Source organism: Phyllopteryx taeniolatus, chromosome 16, assembly GCF_024500385.1.
Source record: "Phyllopteryx taeniolatus isolate TA_2022b chromosome 16, UOR_Ptae_1.2, whole genome shotgun sequence".
Lineage (NCBI taxonomy): Eukaryota > Metazoa > Chordata > Actinopteri > Syngnathiformes > Syngnathidae > Phyllopteryx > Phyllopteryx taeniolatus.
The window spans coordinates 5,351,265-5,368,317 of NC_084517.1; the positions used below are offsets into that span (position 1 = coordinate 5,351,265).

Genomic DNA, 17,053 nt, shown 5'->3' on the forward strand with positions numbered 1-17,053 from the left:
TAAACAGTTCAAAGCTACGATTAATAAAAATAGTTAAATACGAACCAATACAAACTGTTAATTTTAATAGTTTTTTTTAACTACACTGTCGTTCCAGCCTTTATTGTTTGTTTTGTTTTGTTTTTTACATGTATGGTTAAATTGGTCATATACATATAGTAAGTAGAGATCAGTAGGTGTACAAAGTATACAAAGAACAGTATGCAATTAAATTATTAATAAACAGGGGTTTAAAAAAAAAGCCAGGGTATGTTATATTAAACAAAACTTGGTTAGTAGTGTCTAATTAAAGCAAAGTATTGCTCGGCGTCCGACAAAAAACAAACGAGGAAGCCATTTTTTTTAATTGAACTTTTTTTTTTTTTTGTTAAATATGTATTCTGCCAAAAGTATGCGTTGTTTTATTCCGTAGGATAATTATGTCAGAAAATAAATACATTTTCCTAGCACAGAAATCTTCCAATGGTATGACCAAACCACGCCCCCTCAATTCCCATTGGTCTAGAGCGCAGGAAAAAGCTTCAGCAGCCATTGGTTGCAGTTACAGTGACGCCATCAACAGATGCCGGAACCCAGAAATGGTGTTTCCTCACGTGCGTGTGTCAACTCGCAAACAACATCCTCTTCGTGCTTGCTTCTGTCCCCCACCCGGCAACTTTTATTAGGTAAAAATTCCCGAAATGACGGCTGAAAAATGTTTGACCAAGAAGAATCCACATGACGACCTTTAATTGACGTGTTTTTTTTTAATATTATGAATGTGCTGAGTGCCGTCGCGTTGTGCGTGTCCGCCGCTCGTCCACTGCTCCTCGCCCGGCGTCGTTGTCCTCTTCTGCGGCCTGCCTGGCAGCCGCGTCGCTCCATGACCGACAGCAACACGATGGACGACAAGTTGGAGAAGAAGAAGAAGAAGCCAGCCAAACAGCAAGCGAAGCCGCTGCTGCGGAGGCTGAAGGGCAAAGAGAGCCGCAGCAAACGCAGCGACGTGCACGGCCCCGCCACTGTGTACGTCCAGGTCGTCGGCGCCGGAAGTCGGGACAACGCCGCCTCGCTTTACGTCTTCTCCGAGTACAACAGGTGTGTGTGTGTGCGCGGCTGCGCGCGCGTTCACGACCCCACGTCATGACGTCTTCGCTTACGTTCTGTCGCTTCTGCAGGTACTTGTTCAACTGTGGAGAAGGAACACAGAGACTCATGCACGAACACAAGTAAGACTTGCATTGTAGTAATGATTATTAGGAGCAGTACAGTTGATAGGTTAGCCTGTGTGCCTCACATTTCTGAGGTGCAAGGTTAAAGTCTCTTGCATTGAGTTGTTTCATGTGTGCCCTGACCAGGGGCGTAGCACCAGATCATGGGCCCTCATCATCGATGGCAAAAAAAAGTACTGGAGCCTCATGTACAAAGACTTGCGTGGATTTCCTACTAAAACATGGCGTACGCTCAAATCCATAAAACGCCGTACGCACAGAAATGTCCAGATGTATGAATCTGTGTGTACGCATGAATCCAAGCACATTTCCTTTGTACATTCCAATCAACGTGGAAATGAGCGCACATGCTGGAGTAGCTGACTCCTCCCTGTCCACGCGCACATTTATATATGCAAATCATATTTAAATGAACCCTGCACTTGAGATCCCGATCTCTGCGTGATCAGGAACAAGGTAATGAAGAAAAAAAAATTATGAATGTGAACTTGCTGAATGAGGTGGAGGTGTGCAAGAAAATCCTCTTTGGCACGCTGTCCTCCGGCGTTAACACGTAAAAGAGGAGCGAATGGGACAGTGCAGACTGATAAAAAGTGTCATTTGAATTTACTTCGTTTGAACGTACATCGGTTGCACGTGATTAAAATGTGTTAAAATGACATAATGTACGCCTCTTCTCCTAAAAAAATATCCATCCATCCATTTTCCGAGCCGCTTCTCCTCACTAGGGTGGCGGGCGTGCTGGAGCCCATCCCAGCTATCATCGGGCAGGAGGCGGGGTACACCCTGAACTGTTTGCCAGCCAATCGCAGGGCACATACAAACAAACAACCATTCGCACTCACATTCACACCTACGGCCAATTGAGAGTCTTCAATCAACCTACCACGCATGTTTTTGGAATGTGAGAGGAAACCGGAGTGCCCGGAGAAAACCCACGCAGGCACGGGGAGAACGTGCAAACTCCACACAGGCGGGGCCGGGGGGGGGCAGTCCTCAGAACTGTGAGGCAGATGCTCTAACCAGTCGTCCACCGTATATTGTTTTCCATTCTTGCCTATAAAAGGTTATTCCCAGTTCGGAGTTCCCTTGTTTTGATTTTACGTCTGTGCAATTGTATGTAGCACAATGTGCAGCCATCCTTGTTATTTTGGTTCACGCCCTTGCCGTCCACAAACATGGAATGCAATGAGATTTTGCCCCCACTATGCTAGTGGGGGCATACATGGAATTCCCCAACACTTTGCTTCCATTAGCTTAGCGTCGTCATAGGCACGCAGCTCATAGGTAAGTGTTGTATGTACGATGTCAATGAGCAAATGCGTCGACTTACGGTTTCCGTTTTTTTTCGGTGTTGTGGTTTTTACACTTGAGAAGGTTTCAATAGTAAGAAGTTAATTCTTAAAATGTAAGGAGTAGAAAGTACAGATACTTGTGTTTAAAGAGTAAGGAGTACAAATAAAAAGTTGCCAGAAAAATACTCAAGTGAAGTACAAATACCCGAAAAATCTACTTCGTTGCTTCCTGCCTCTGGTCCTCATACAGCACCTTAATTGAGGGGCCACTGACATTGACTGGTGCGCAGTCTGATGTTTGCCTAGATGTATTACTCTGATTTCTGAACGGTTGGTCCTGTGTTTCCAGGCTGCGAGCGTCCCGACTGGACAACATCTTCTTGACCAGAATGAGCTGGGAGAACGTTGGCGGTCTTTCCGGGATGATCCTCACCTTGAAGGACACCGGAGTACCGGACTGCGTCCTCTCAGGACCTCCTCAGCTGGTGAGACCCTCAAAACATCACCAGACTGAAGTATTGGGACAGATGTAGGTACTGAAGTAAAGAAAAAGTACGTTTATAAGACAGTGGTGAGGCCAGCCATGATGTACGGATTCGAGACCGTGGCACTGAAGAGACAACAGGAAGCAGAGCTGGAGGTGGCGGAAATGAAGATGTTGAGGTTCGCTCTCGGAGTGACCAGGTTGGATAAAATTAGAAATGAGCTCATCAGAGGGACAGCCGAGGGTCGATGTTTTGGAGACAAAGTTCGAGAGAGCAGACTTCGATGGTTCGGACACGTCCAGAGGAGAGAAAGTGAGTATATTGGTAGAAGGGTGAAGAGGATGGAGCTGCCAGGCAAGAGAGCTAGATGATGACCAAAGAGAAGGTTGATAATTTGGTGAGGGAAGACATGAGGGCAGTTGGTGTTGGAGAGGAGGATGCAGGAGATAGGCTTACATGGAAAAGGATGACGCGCTGTGTTGACCCCGAAAGGGACAAGCCCAAAGGAAAAGAAGGTCATATTCTGTAATTGTGAATAAAGAGTTTTCTTTCTGCGTAACGAACATGATGATTCGCCATTGTCAAACTTGCGCCATTGTCAAACTTGCGCAATGTCATATTTTTTTTGCCTTAAGTTTCACTGGCTGGTATCGGCCGCCTTTACAAGTACCTGATGCCTTGAAATAAGGCTGGTGTCGGCCTGATAGCTGGCATCCGTACTCGCCCATCCCTAACTTTGAAAAGTGAAGAGTGAAGAAAATGTTGACATTTGGAAAATTATTGGGACACATACGGAAAATGAAACGTGAATAAATAATGAAATTCCATATGATCGGCACAATTATTAACATAGACTCTGATAAACCTGAGGAAAAAAGGATGCATGGATGTACATTTGTTGAGTGCATAAGTGCATTTGTTGACTGACCTTTTTTGTGCTTGAAGGCGAGCTACGTGAAAGCCATCAAAACGTTCTCTGGCCCACTGGACAGCATCAAACTTTGTAGGTCTTCTGCTTCCTCTCATCACAACTTCTTTCTTCTTTATTTTCCTGTTTTAATTTAATTTAATTTTTCCCCCATCAGCTGTTCGCCCATACACTGACCAGACGTTCACGGACGACACCATGACCGTTGTGCAAGTTCCCCTCTTTGGTGAGTTGGAAACATCTCCTCAGCGACCTCGTCTTCTGTGTTATGTTAAGATTCATCCCTGAGTTCTTTTTCTCTTTTGTCCTTCTTTGTCTCCTTTTGTCCTCCTCCTTCTTCTCTTTCATGCTTCCTCATCTTCTTTCTCCATAGCCTCACCAGGAAATTGCCACGTGCACTCTCCAAGAAGTAGACGTTCCCAAAGTCCCGCCTCCCCAAGGAGAGACGGCGATCACCTGGATGATGCCAAAGACCAACCAGGTGACGTATTACACGTCAAACGTAATTAAGGTTCCTTTGTCGATTTGCATTTGTTTGTGTGGACATCAAACGTCGCCAATAAATAATTAGATATTTGTTTTCTTGTAGGAGACAAAAGAAATGTAACGAGAGACGCATCACTGGTAGTCGCATTCATATGCAAAGTAGGGCAACTCGGTCTGTTACCTTTTTAGTGTGTGTGTTACCTTTTGAAGTAAAGTGAAATTTTGTGTTGTGTGTCAGCTTCATCCCAAGAAAGGAAACTTCTTAGTGGCTGAGGCCAAGGAACTTGGACTTCCTGTGTGAGTAACTTTATAACCTCCACCAAGGAAGTTATGTTTATTATTATATTGTTGTTGTTAATCATTAGTGTGACTTTTTCCTTTTTATTTGACCTTTTTTGAAATATCAACATGAATATCCCTTTGATATGACAGGATAAATTTGTGTATTATTATTATTATTATTACTATTTATATACAGTAGAACCTCGATTTAACGGACTAATGGGGGTTGGGGTCATCCGTTACAGACGATTGTCCGTTCTATTCAAGCACTTTTCAAAAATTTTTTGGGGCTGATCAACGAGTTTAAAAAAACGATATCCGATCACAAAATGGAGCAATGTGTCCATTTAGATGACTTGTTCATGATCTCAAAAGATATGCGAAAAGGCTAAAAATAAACTAGCTTTTGGATTCAAATATACTGTATATGACGGTGACACGGAGTAAATGTGTGTTTTGAAAAGTTTTAAAGTTTATCCAAACTTGCCTGCTGGGATTTCAACCCCGACATCTCATTTTCCGTTACTTCGATAGCCGATAAATTGGAGTCCATTAAAACGAGGTTCCACTGTATGTAAAAAAATTTCAACACAATGTCCTCTGTTTACACTGTGTCAGCAACTGTAAACCAATTTTGATCGTGATGTGATTCAGATTTAAATTTAACTAGACAAATCCACCCCCCCCCCCCTTTTTTTTGACACGCCCCCCCCAAAAAAACATTTGTTTTCTGTTTTTTGTGCATCATGAATCATTGTGGGATAAAGTATCTAAGGGTATTTGTGATTGCTGATCATGAGTCAGTCCAATTTTTGTTTCTTTTGTAAACGGTAAAACCGTGTTGTTGTTTATCCCCCAGTGGCACGGCGGCGATCGGCCCGCTTATCGCTGCTCTGAAGTGCGGGAAAAGCATCATGTATGACGGGAAAGAGGTGCGTGTTTTTCAAGTGTGATTTCGCCAAACTTGACTCAGTCCACTATATACAAATTCATATGCTGCACCGATTAGTTGAATACTCCCTCACTATATAGGGATTTTGATATTGTGGACAAGATACTGTAATTTCGCATGTATAGTGTGCACTCGTGTATAATACGCACCCCCAAAGTTGTCCTCAAAATTCTGGAAAACCCTTCTACCCGTGTATAATGCATTTTTACAATGCAAGATTTTGCTTCTACCCATATGATCAACACATGAAGTATTATCTGTATTTTGTTAGTTTTTTTTTTTTTCAAATAATTATTCTGAAGTTAAGCACTTTATTTGAACACACAATACTTTCCTTAATTTACTTGCTCTTATTTTGAAATTCACAGCCCTACATTAATTTAGTAAATGAGAAAACACACAGTTGAGCTCATATGTTTGATTACTCAGGCAGAATTTGTAAGATGATGAAGATGTCGGGATTTTGATTGGACGTTTTTGAATCACTCTCCTTCAGATCCGACCGGAGCAGGTGTGCACGCCCACCGATCCGGGACCGGTGTTTGTCATCGTGGAGTGTCCGTCCGAGGAGTTCGTCACGCCTCTTTGCGACAGTCAGCACATTTCAAGGTCAGAACAAGGTCACGCAAGAGCATACCGAATTAGGGCTGCAAGAAGGCTAAAAACAGATTTCTGGTTTTTTGTTTTTGTTTTTTGTCTTTCGCTTAAAAGAAAAGGCAAATGACAATGACATTACTCCAAACAACTTTTTCCCCCCCCTCCTCTGGGATTTGCTTTATTTCTCCTAAAATAAAATTAGCTTTGAAACATTTTTTAACCAGCATCAACTTCCACAGAAATAATTATTTTTTCGTAAAATGTTCTGAAAAGCTTCTTAAAACAAGTGCTTCCTATTGAAAAGATTTCCCCTTTGTCAAAACATTTATGTAAAGATAATCATTAAGAAATTAACATTAAAAATTTTATATATTCAGTTTTTCCGTAACCATGTTCGTATCTCAATTTACTTGTATATCGAATCAGTTTTGCTTATTGAAATGCAATTAATCAGTTCCAGACCACCCAAAACCCCCACAAGGGTTTTAATAATGAAAAACAGAACTGTATTGTAAAATATAAATATAAAAAGATAATAAAAGTTAATGGCTATGAAAAAGTATACTTCTGTTGTATTTAACTTTTTTGTTAAATATATTCATATTTGAATCTTTAAACATTTGTTTGTGTACAATGTTTTACTTTTATGTGGAATACATTTAAACGTTTTTTTTTAATTTTATTTTTTGAATTCTCCTATATGTACGTGCACCTAAAAAAATGATTAAAAAAAAAAAAAGGATGATAATAAAAATCATCCCGACAAATGAACTTCAATTAAGCGATAAAACGGATGAAATACGGAAGGTTCTTTCATGCCTTTCCCTCCCGGCTGCAGATATCACAGCGGGGGGGCGGAGGATGCTCCTGCCCTGGTTGTGCATATAACTCCGGAGGAGCTGCTGAAAACTGATCGGTACCGAGACTGGATGAAAAGGTTTGCTCTGTCCTCGCACACTTGCTCTGGTTTCCTGCCTTATTACACATTTTTTTCATTAATATAGTCCACTATTTAAAAATGTTGATGTGTTTCTATAGTAAGGAATGATGAGTGAAACCGAACGCAGTAGCTGCGACCAAAATCGTTAATAGTCCCCAATCACTACAAAGAGATTTTTAGTGGACTTTTTGGGGAACTTTTTGGGGAACTTTCTCGGTCTACTGTATAAAAAGCCAATGGACGAATTGTCTCTTTCACAGGTTCCCAGCCAGCACCGAGCACCTGATCCTCAATGAGCACGCTGGCTCCGCCCACAACGTCCGCAGCCACAGGCTCCAAGCACAGCTCAACCTGATCCACCCCGACGTCTTCCCGAACCTCCAGTCCTATATGCCAAACGTAACTTTGATTCACCCTATGGGTTCTATGCTGGACAGTACATCCACTATTTTAGCTGTGTTCATGCACAGTGGACTATATACTGTAATTTCGCGTGTATAATGTGCACTCATGTATAATACGCACCCCCAAAGTTGACCTCAAAATTCTGGAAAACCCAAATGTAATGAAAGTTACCTCAGGTGGGGATTTTTGTCTGATTTTTGTTATTTCCAACTTCAGCAGTTTAAATATATCAATAATATACTGTTTACGTCAAATAGTTTCTATTTTTGGCCAGTTGAAACCCATGAAAACTACCATTTCTAATTCATTATTTACTGAATTTGGGTAAAATGGGTTTCATTCTACATTAAAAATGTGGACAAGGGAGCAATTTCTCCCTTTAACGGGCGATGGAGCAAATAAATGGCGCGATTTTGACTTTAGTGGCGATACATTCTGCTGACCATGGAGAAGAATTATGTTTTAATTTCATTTAATATAAGTGGATGGGCCCTGGGAGCTGGCTGTAGAAATTGTACTTTTAGCAATATCAGACAAAAAGGTGACGCGTAGAATATATTTCAAAGAATAATGTTGAGTTTTTATGCCAGCACATCGTCCAATCAAACTGGAATTTGAAGCGTTAAAACATAAAAATGAATAGATATAGTGATAAGAACTGATGTCAGTGCAAAACCTTATGCAGATAAATAAGTAAAAATCAGACCAAAAAAATCTTAAAAATTGTCTGTACATGGCAAAAAATGTCCAGGAAGAAGCTGAAAATGTAATAAAATGGAACAAGGCCTCTTTAATCATCAATCTAGTTCTTGTTTTTGTGGTTAAAAGTTGATTGTTGTGGTGACAGGATCCTCAGGCGTGTTTGGACGCGTCCATGGTGAGAGCCGAGTGTCTGCTCAAATTTCAGCTGCGACCAGTCATCGAGTGGCAAAGGTTTGTCAGCCCATCCTTTGCCTTAGATCATGGGTGTCAAACTCAAGGCCCGGGGACCGGATGCGGCCCGCCACATCATTTTATGTGACATGGTGGTGATCTACTTCGCCAGGTTCTGTGTGAAATTTAAAGACAAATGAATGGTATCGCTCTTTTTTTCGGGGGTATCTCAATGTGAAAGGGGCTCTTTTTGTGTCATCTGTTTAGAGATGCCGTCCCCCCCTGCATCCATGAGGAGTTTGTCAAAGAGGCATTCGACGTACCCAACTTTTTGCAGGAAGTGGGCCAATGTCAGCTGCTACGTTCAAGCAATACTGCAGCGCCTCCTGGTGAGTTCAAATCAAATGTGAAAAGTTGTACAGTGAATTCCCTATATCGCAGTTAATCTTTTGCAGCCACATTATATTTTGGATTTAAAAAAAAAAAAAAAAATGATGGGTTTTTACAGTGTCCAGCCTAGTCAGAATTTAGTCTGGTTGTGCCACAACAAACCGGGCAGCACTGAACCCTACAGGAAGAAATGCAGCAGCATTAAAAGTACCAGCTACAGTTTGTCAACATACAATGCTTGAGACTCTATTGTTATGCGTCGTATGTGTGTGTTACGTGTGTTAAGGTAGCGGTTGTATGAAGTTTTAGAATTACTGTAACATCTCTATTAACCTGCGCTAGCCCGTCCGTGGCGTTTTACATTATATGTTAGCATTAAGCGAGAAGACTTTGGTTAGAAGAAACGATATGGCTTGGCTGAACCTTTCAGTGTTTAAAATATACAATATTTAATTGTCGTTTGTTTTTTTTTTAATGTGTTTAGAGTGTGTAGGAGAAGTAAAACTATTTAAAAGATGTCTCTCTATATTGCAGTTTTTCACCAACTGCAGGTGGATCTGGAGCATATCTCCTGTGATAAACTGGGGTGCACTGTATTATTGTATGGAAAAGATTTTTCCTTTTTTTTTTTTTTTTTTTTTTTTTTTTGTGAGGTGGTGGAGGACAAGCGGAGTATCCCGAGTTCGTTTTCCTTGGAACTGGATCGGCTTTGCCCATGAAGATCCGAAACGTCAGTAGCACTTTAGTCAACATCAGGTTGGTTGGAACGAACACACAAGCTACAAGCAGATTGGGTCTCCCCTTGCCCACCTGTGAGGGAATTACACGTTTTTATTGAATTAACTTCACATGGAAATTGACCAGTAAATGTCTGGAAATATACCGGAAATGTTGTACCCCCATACATCCGTAGTTTTAACTTTTACATGTCAGGAGTCATTTTAATAGTGTTTTGTTTTCTCTTTAGCGCGGGCCATTCGCTGCTTTTGGACTGCGGCGAGGGGACCTTCGGGCAGCTGTGCAGACACTACGGCGACGACGTGGACGGGGTTCTGTCCAACATCTCAGCTGTGTTTGTGTCACACATGCACGCCGACCATCACACGGTGAGGCAGCTTCATCGCACGTCACGGAAAATTTAAAAACAAAAAAACTCTTTGTGAACACAACCTTTTTCTTCTCTTGTTGTCAGGGTCTGGTCAAGCTGCTGTACCAAAGACAACGCGCCCTGGTACATAAAAAAAAAAAAAAAAAGGAAATAAATATAAATAGTATGTTACTTTTTGCAGCCATATTACCCTGTTGGACACATTTATGGAATTTATAACACGATGGTCTATTTATAAAACTATGTTCATGCAGTGAATGGTGGCAAAGCACTATTTTTGTCTAAATGAAAATCCCCAATTGAACATAGTGTATTGGCACCAAGATGGAGGCAAAGCACTACTGTTGTCAAAATGAAGCTCCTGAATTCACTTCAGTGTAATTGCTTGATGCCAAGATGTCACAAGAGGGCGCCAAAGTAATGCTTTTGTTGCTTTGGCACCATTTTGTGGTATCTACAGAGTTCTACATTAATTTCTATTCTACAGCGTGTTTAAGGAGTAAGTCATCCTTCATGTCGTCACGTGACCGATCTAATCTTAAACGGCTAATGCTAACGACCGCAGCCGCAGGCTCATTTGCGTATTGCTGCTGATGTGATGGCGCCCCCTGTCTGTGTCCCAGGCGACTTTAAGGAAAGCCTGGAGTCCCGTGTTCCTTCTGGCCCCGTGGGACATGATGAGCTGGCTGCAGCAATATCACGACGGCTGCGAGGAGATCCTCCATCACATCAAGTACGACGCCATCGCATCTTTGACACTTTCCTGTTGACATTTTTAGCATGACGTCATCCATGCGTCCGGGTGGTGGAAGACGGGTTGGGGGTCGGGGGGGGGGGGGGGGGGGGGGGGGTGTTTGGGGTATATCTGGTGGCCCAGCCCCAAACTCAAGTTTTTGTCATGGTTTCGTTTCTGGTCAGCATTGTCAATCACATGCTGCCACCCGGGAGTACCCTGGTGCCTTTTGTTTACAAACATTATGAAAAGCTCTGTTTTTCTGATGTCTTCTTTTTCAGCTTCATCCCAAACGACGTTCTGCGCCACAAAGCCGAAGCTCCCAGGCCGAGGACGCAGGCGTTTATCCGAGCGCTATTGAAGAACAACGCCTTGGAAAAGGTTTCGACTCCATCAACATTCTCCACATATTTTTATTCATTGTTCATTTTATTTTTAAAGCACCCTGCTGTTTGCTGCTGGAAATTTCCCCTCTGCGGATTATGAAATGATTATCTTTAAGGCCATAATGCTCAGCCCTAACCCATCCTGGCATATTCCTCATTGTAGTTGTTGTTATTTTTGTTGTGTTGTCAGTTCCAGACATGCATGGTGCGTCACTGTAAGAACGCCTTCGCCTGCAGCTTGACTCACACGTCTGGCTGGAAGGTGGTCTTCTCCGGAGACACGATGCCCTGTGACGCCCTGGTGCACATGGGTGAGTCAGTCGCATCATTTGGGGGGAAAAAAAAAAAAAAAAAAGCCCCTCCCCAGGTGGTCTGTGTTTCATAAATGAGGCCGACCGACTGCTATTCCTTTTGACCCGTGCTTCATACTCGCCACTATTTCTTTTTTCCCCTCCAGGGAAGAAAGCCACCCTGCTGATCCACGAGGCCACGTTGGAGGACGGCTTGGAGGAGGAAGCGATGGACAAACGACACAGGTCAGGACAAACTTGACAGGATCAAAAGGCAACAGGGGTTTTTAACAATAGGGATTTTTATATAGTGGACCTTGGTTAGTTCCTAATATGGCCACTAAAAACAAAACAAAAAACAGGGAATGAGTTAATTATTCCAAACGCAGCGACTGAGTTTGGAATCATTCAACCACAGCGATTTTTATATAGTGGACTATGTAGTTGACTTATCATTCAAATAAATATAGTTTTGGAACATTATTCAAAACACTAAAAAAATATATATATTCGATTCAAAAATTAATCTTGTGGGATGGAAGACATAACTTCTCGTATCCGCCCTTCAAGTTCTTCCAAAGTCGTTGGTTTGGTGGAGTAGACTTGCTCCTATAATCATGGAACATACACACAAACATAGAGAAAAATATTACAACATATGGATAAATTATAGCCTGTGACGATAAAGCGGTACACAAAATGGATGGATGGAATAAATTATAAGTATTTTAAAATCGGGAGTTACTTTTCAATCACCCTGTATAACTAGTTATTCACAGTTTGAGGAATTTATGCCTGGGTGTTGTTATGTTGGCTGTGTTTTATGCAGCCGTTGTATACCAGCTATGAGTTCGATGCTGTTTTTTATTGCCGTTTTGTTTCTCCCACCCTATCAGCACGACTTCGCAAGCAATTGACGTGGGCATGAGGATGCAGGCAGAGTTCGTCATGCTGAATCACTTCAGCCAGCGCTACGCCAAGGTCCCGCTCTTCAGCGAGGACTTCACCGACCGAGTCGGCATCTCCTTTGACCACATGCGGGTGAGGCGACAGCGTTCTGGACCAGTTGGTAGTTGATGGATGAGTTTAAGGGGAAGTCCAAAGAGGAGGGAATTGCAATAAGCAAGACGGGGTGCGGCGCTGTTCGGGTTCGTTGTTGCGTGGAGGCAATTGATATTGTGGAGATGGAAGTAGGCAGACCGGATAGTCTTATTAATGTGAGTTTGGAATGACGGGGTGCTGTCGAGGACGTCACCCAGACCCTGAGGGGAGGGGGAAACTAGTAACTTTGCCTCTCCCACAAGCCACTTTGGCAGGTTGAGTTTTATGTGACTATATGGCATGTGTCGTGTCGGTGACCGAGAGACATTGTGGCTTTGACGATATTACTTCAAAAGGCAATGACACGCACTACCCATTAGACTCCACAAGTGAGCGACAACGAGGTAAGTCGTTAAACACAAAATGACTCCCAGTGCTTGAATACATAAACCAACAGTTAGAAAACAATGATAAAATAAATGGCGTGGATGAACACACGTCTACTATGAGGGAATAATTCAATAGGGAATAAGTCAACTATTTACACAAAGCTGCTTGGCATGCTGGGGATTCCAGCGTCAACTTCCACAACATTGCAATATATTGTAGTTTTCTCAAACGGCATCTGACATCATAAACCAGGCCAATTAAACTTGTGGCCCATTTGATATTGTATTTGACATGGCCCGCCAGACTTTACTATTTTAATTTGATGTAAGGTGTTGTAACGTGTTTGCAGTGATCAAAACAATCATGGCGATACAAAAAGCCATATGGTGACCAAGTTCGTCCAAGCGGACTTGCCGTAAATAGCTGCTCGCACAAAGGGTGGCTCGCATCTAAATCCAATCAGCAAAAAACACACCAAACAAGATGAGACTACATCGCTATTTGCTACAAACTTTGAGAAACAAGGCTGGCTTCAAAGTGCTGCTTAAAGGCAGTCGAATTTTCGGTGCATCGCCAATGTCAAGCGCTGATGAGGTTGAAGTTGGGGTGTTTGGCAAGGATGGATTTGGAGCCGATGAGGACAATCTCAGTTTTGCCACTGTTGAGTTGGATAAAATTGAAGGAAAACCAGGATTTGATTTCCTGGAGACAGGCATGGAGGGATAAGGGTCTGAAGTTCGAGGTGGGTTTGGATGAAAGGTAGAGCTGCGTGTCCTATAGCAGTGGATGTGGGCGGGAAAGAGAGAAATTCTAAACAGAATGGGACCAAGGACTGAGCCCTGGGGAACATCACGGGAGAGGGAAGATGGATGCTTTCAGCTGAATTAACAGAGTATGTTCTGCAATATAAGATTTGGAGCAGTTTAGGGGTATGTCAAGATGTTGAAGGCAGTGCTCAGGTCTAGGAGGATGACGATGGACAGATGGGAATCAGCCTCTATCAGGAGGTCATTAGGATAGATATGAGTTTCATTTACTTGACCACGCTCATAACTCAAAACACTTGTATCTCAAATAATCTTTCTTATTGAAATTTTCAACTATCATAGTTATAGGTCTGGAACCTCCTATACCCTGTCATAAACATGGTTTCACGAATAACAATAATAATAATGCAGACGTCCTTCTTATTTCTGTCAGGTTTCCCTGAGGGACTTGAAGGTCCTCCCGGGTCTTATTCCAGCACTGAAGACGCTCTTCGCCGTGGAGCTGGAGGAGATGGAGGAGAGACGAGAGCGACGGGAGCTCAAGCAGCAGAAATGGGCGACCACCTCCGACGGCAACGCCGAGCTGATGGATGGCGACACCAGCCGAGGCGCCAAACGGAACCAAGCGGACGACTCCTCGGCCCTCCACACTAAGAGACTGAAGAGCAGCTGATGACATTCAGTCAACATGTCCACGTTTAGAAATGAACTTTGACTTACAGTGAACCCTCGCAATTTGTGGTGGCAAAGGGACTGAGCCCTGCCGCCAAAAAGTAAGTGATGTCCCCCCTAAAAACGTTTAGAATTGCCAATAACGTTTGATGATGAATGAATGGAACTCCTTAACTCGCTTCTTCATAGTTCTTTGATACCAAGATGGCGGCAAAGCACTATTTTTGAGACTTCTGAACTCATGTCATCAGAGTTCCTTCACACCAAGTTGCTAGAAGATGGCGGAAAAGCATGAATTTTTTTTTCTAAATTCTCAACTCACTTCAACATAGGTCCTTGATACAAAAATGCCTCTAAGATGGCGCCAAAGCATGACTTTTGTCAAAATGGAACTCCTCAACTCACTTCTATGTAGTTCATTGACACCAACATGGTGCCAAAGCACAGCTTTTGTCTGGGTGAAACTCAACTCATTTAAAAATTCGTTCCTTGACAGCAAGAGGGCGCCAAAGCACATTCTTTGTTCAAATGAGACTCAACTTTGTAGTTTGTTGACACCAAGAAGCCACAAGATGGCGCCAAAGCACGATTTTGTTTACTAAACTCACTTAAACATTTGCTCCCTTGACACGAAGATGGCGCCAAAGTAGTGCTTTTATTTCTTAGGACCGAGCACAAAAACAGTGAATAGGTGAGTTTTAAGAGGATGGGTCCCCTCAAAATTGTGCGAATAGGAGAATGGGGAAAATACCGTACCGCAAATATGTGAGGTTCATTGTATTTCATCCATATTAAAAACCTTGTTTTTTGTTTTTTTTTATCTGAATGCAGTGTTTTTGTTTGCTTTTCTTAAACCCTTCAAGCTTCCTAAAGGTTTTTTTATTTTTGAATGAGTGACATTTTCTTAGAGGTTATTTGTGTGGAATGGTTTTACCTTGTTTCATGGGAACAACCAGGAAAACTAAAATAGCAATGACTTAACATGACATTTTTCAGTCTTTGCGGTCCTGTTATTGTACACATCCATTATTCTTTCAGGTGAATTTGAGATGAGAAATTTCAAGTTCCAGGAAACAATTATGAGCAGTTTCCTACGTGTCAGTTACTTATTTAGTTTGTCTGGTGACTACTTCAATAGTCTTAAATAGGTTCACTTCTTTTAGATGCCTGGGTCCAAATTGACTCGAAACAACAATGTGCACAGGACAGACTGAAATACATCCTCATGTTAATTTTCTGTTCTTTCAGTTTATCCACTTGTCTACATTAAATTAGGCAAAACATTGACTGGGCTCAAATTGATCCCAAAGATAATAGGCGGTTGGAATAAACGTAAGCAGCGTCACACAGTCTGGCTGTAACTAAAACACGAATAGTGTGTTTATTTCTATGCTTGTCACCCATGAATGCAAATCACACGAAGAGTGAATAGCAAAGTGCACTGAATGCTTTCAAGTCATTCAATTTCAAAACAATCATGTAAATGAATGTATTTAAACACTAACACTGGCTTCTTGTCTGGTTCTTGTGTGTGTGTGTGTGTGTGTGTTTAATTACAGTAACGTTTTAATGGCATCCCCGCAAAACAGTACTGTATTATTGTAAATGATCATGTCAGTGGTGGGAAGTAAAGTACAAGCATAATTATATTTGATAAATGAACTCAGGCGCGCGCGGGGCATTTCTGTGGGGTCCTGCGGCTGGTGGCTCATTAGCAGCAAGTTAACCACGTCCGTGTGCAATTTTTAGTGTATTTTAGGTGTGTAATTTGGACTCTTATGTGTAAAATAAGTAACAGGAAGTTTAAAATTGTGTGCGTGTGAATGTTTAAGTAGTAATAAATCGTAAAATGTGATTTATATGGCGACCATTGTTAGCTTAGCTAGCTACATAACGTATATGTAATGTATGGTCATAACAACTGAACTAAATTATTTGTCAAGGCTTTGATAAAAGACTAAGACGTGGGAACGCTAATTTCGTGCGCTAAATTCTATCAATAGACCCGATAAAATGTCGTTATATTCTTTTCCCTTCAAGATTGCCTGGTGCGTTTTTAGCGCCGCTTCCATCGTCATCCGCATGAGGGCGTGAGAGCACCATTTTAGCTTCCGTCCTGCAGCTACTGAAGATGAAAAGAGAAGAAATGACATCCGGCAAGTATGAAGTAAATGTTATTTAAATTACATTTACAAAGTGCTTCATATGGTCTAAATAAAGAGTCAAATGGTGACGTTAAGCAAGGAATGCTGTGGAAGATGGTCAGGTAAGCGTCATGGACATTTTTGGGAATATTGACAGAGAAACGAGCTATGTTTGGAATTTTTCACTCATCAACTCCTCTCGAAATACTTTATAGAGATTTGTATTTAGTAGACTACATAGGTCACTAAAAGGTCAACTAAAAATGTGCAAAAGAGTGAGTGAGGGAATGACTGTGTTTTGAATCATTCACTCACTCACTTAGTCACTCACTTTTTCACATTTTTACATAGTTTGGAATCCCAATTGTTTAACTTTAAAAAATTTTCAAACCAAGTTTGTCACCTTGTTTCAGGTACCGCTGTTTAGTTTCCTCATTATTTGAGTTTTTTTCTTGACGTTTTATTGTTTGTTTTATTCATTCCTCAGTTTTTTGATATACATTTTACAGTGAGTAGGAATGTGATCGTAGGGCCTAGTCGTAAAAATGCTCCAATACTACGACACCGATAATCATGTCACCAGCCAGACCTACACCTACAGTATGTCCGATATAGATGTAAAAATAACAATAGTGACAAGTTGTTACTCTAAAAAGTGTACCCAGGCCCGGGGTAAAC

The 17,053-nt window shown here is 41.8% G+C and overlaps 1 protein-coding gene across 2 annotated transcripts; it reads left to right on the forward strand.

The window, feature by feature from the left end:
• Window positions 1-526: 526 nt before the first annotated feature.
• Window positions 527-15,735, forward strand: elac2 (elaC ribonuclease Z 2). Of its 2 annotated transcripts, XM_061749751.1 has the most exons (24): window positions 531-665; window positions 769-1,077; window positions 1,158-1,208; window positions 2,856-2,991; window positions 3,937-3,994; window positions 4,077-4,145; window positions 4,293-4,400; window positions 4,509-4,564; window positions 4,644-4,702; window positions 5,547-5,619; window positions 6,136-6,248; window positions 7,075-7,173; window positions 7,437-7,575; window positions 8,429-8,514; window positions 8,722-8,843; window positions 9,498-9,600; window positions 9,812-9,950; window positions 10,037-10,075; window positions 10,576-10,685; window positions 10,967-11,066; window positions 11,262-11,382; window positions 11,529-11,607; window positions 12,258-12,402; window positions 13,993-15,735. In XM_061749751.1, exons 2-24 carry the CDS (start codon window positions 863-865, stop codon window positions 14,230-14,232), a joined length of 2,460 nt encoding a protein of 819 aa, XP_061605735.1. In that variant the 5' UTR covers window positions 531-665; window positions 769-862; the 3' UTR covers window positions 14,233-15,735. The 2 variants fall into 2 exon arrangements, with proteins under 2 accessions (XP_061605734.1, XP_061605735.1); XM_061749750.1 differs by having other exon boundaries at window positions 527-1,077.
• Window positions 15,736-17,053: the final 1,318 nt, after the last annotated feature.

Excerpts from the sequence above, each read along its gene's own strand:
- elac2 (XM_061749750.1), top strand. The coding sequence starts at position 755 with ATGAATGTGCTGAGTGCCGTCGCGTTGTGCGTGTCCGCCGCTCGTCCA. Across the intron at positions 3,995-4,076 it reads ACTGGACAGCATCAAACTTT|CTGTTCGCCCATACACTGAC; the intron begins GTAGGTCTTCTG and ends TTCCCCCATCAG. Across the intron at positions 8,844-9,497 it reads CAATACTGCAGCGCCTCCTG|GTGGTGGAGGACAAGCGGAG; the intron begins GTGAGTTCAAAT and ends TTTTTTTGTGAG.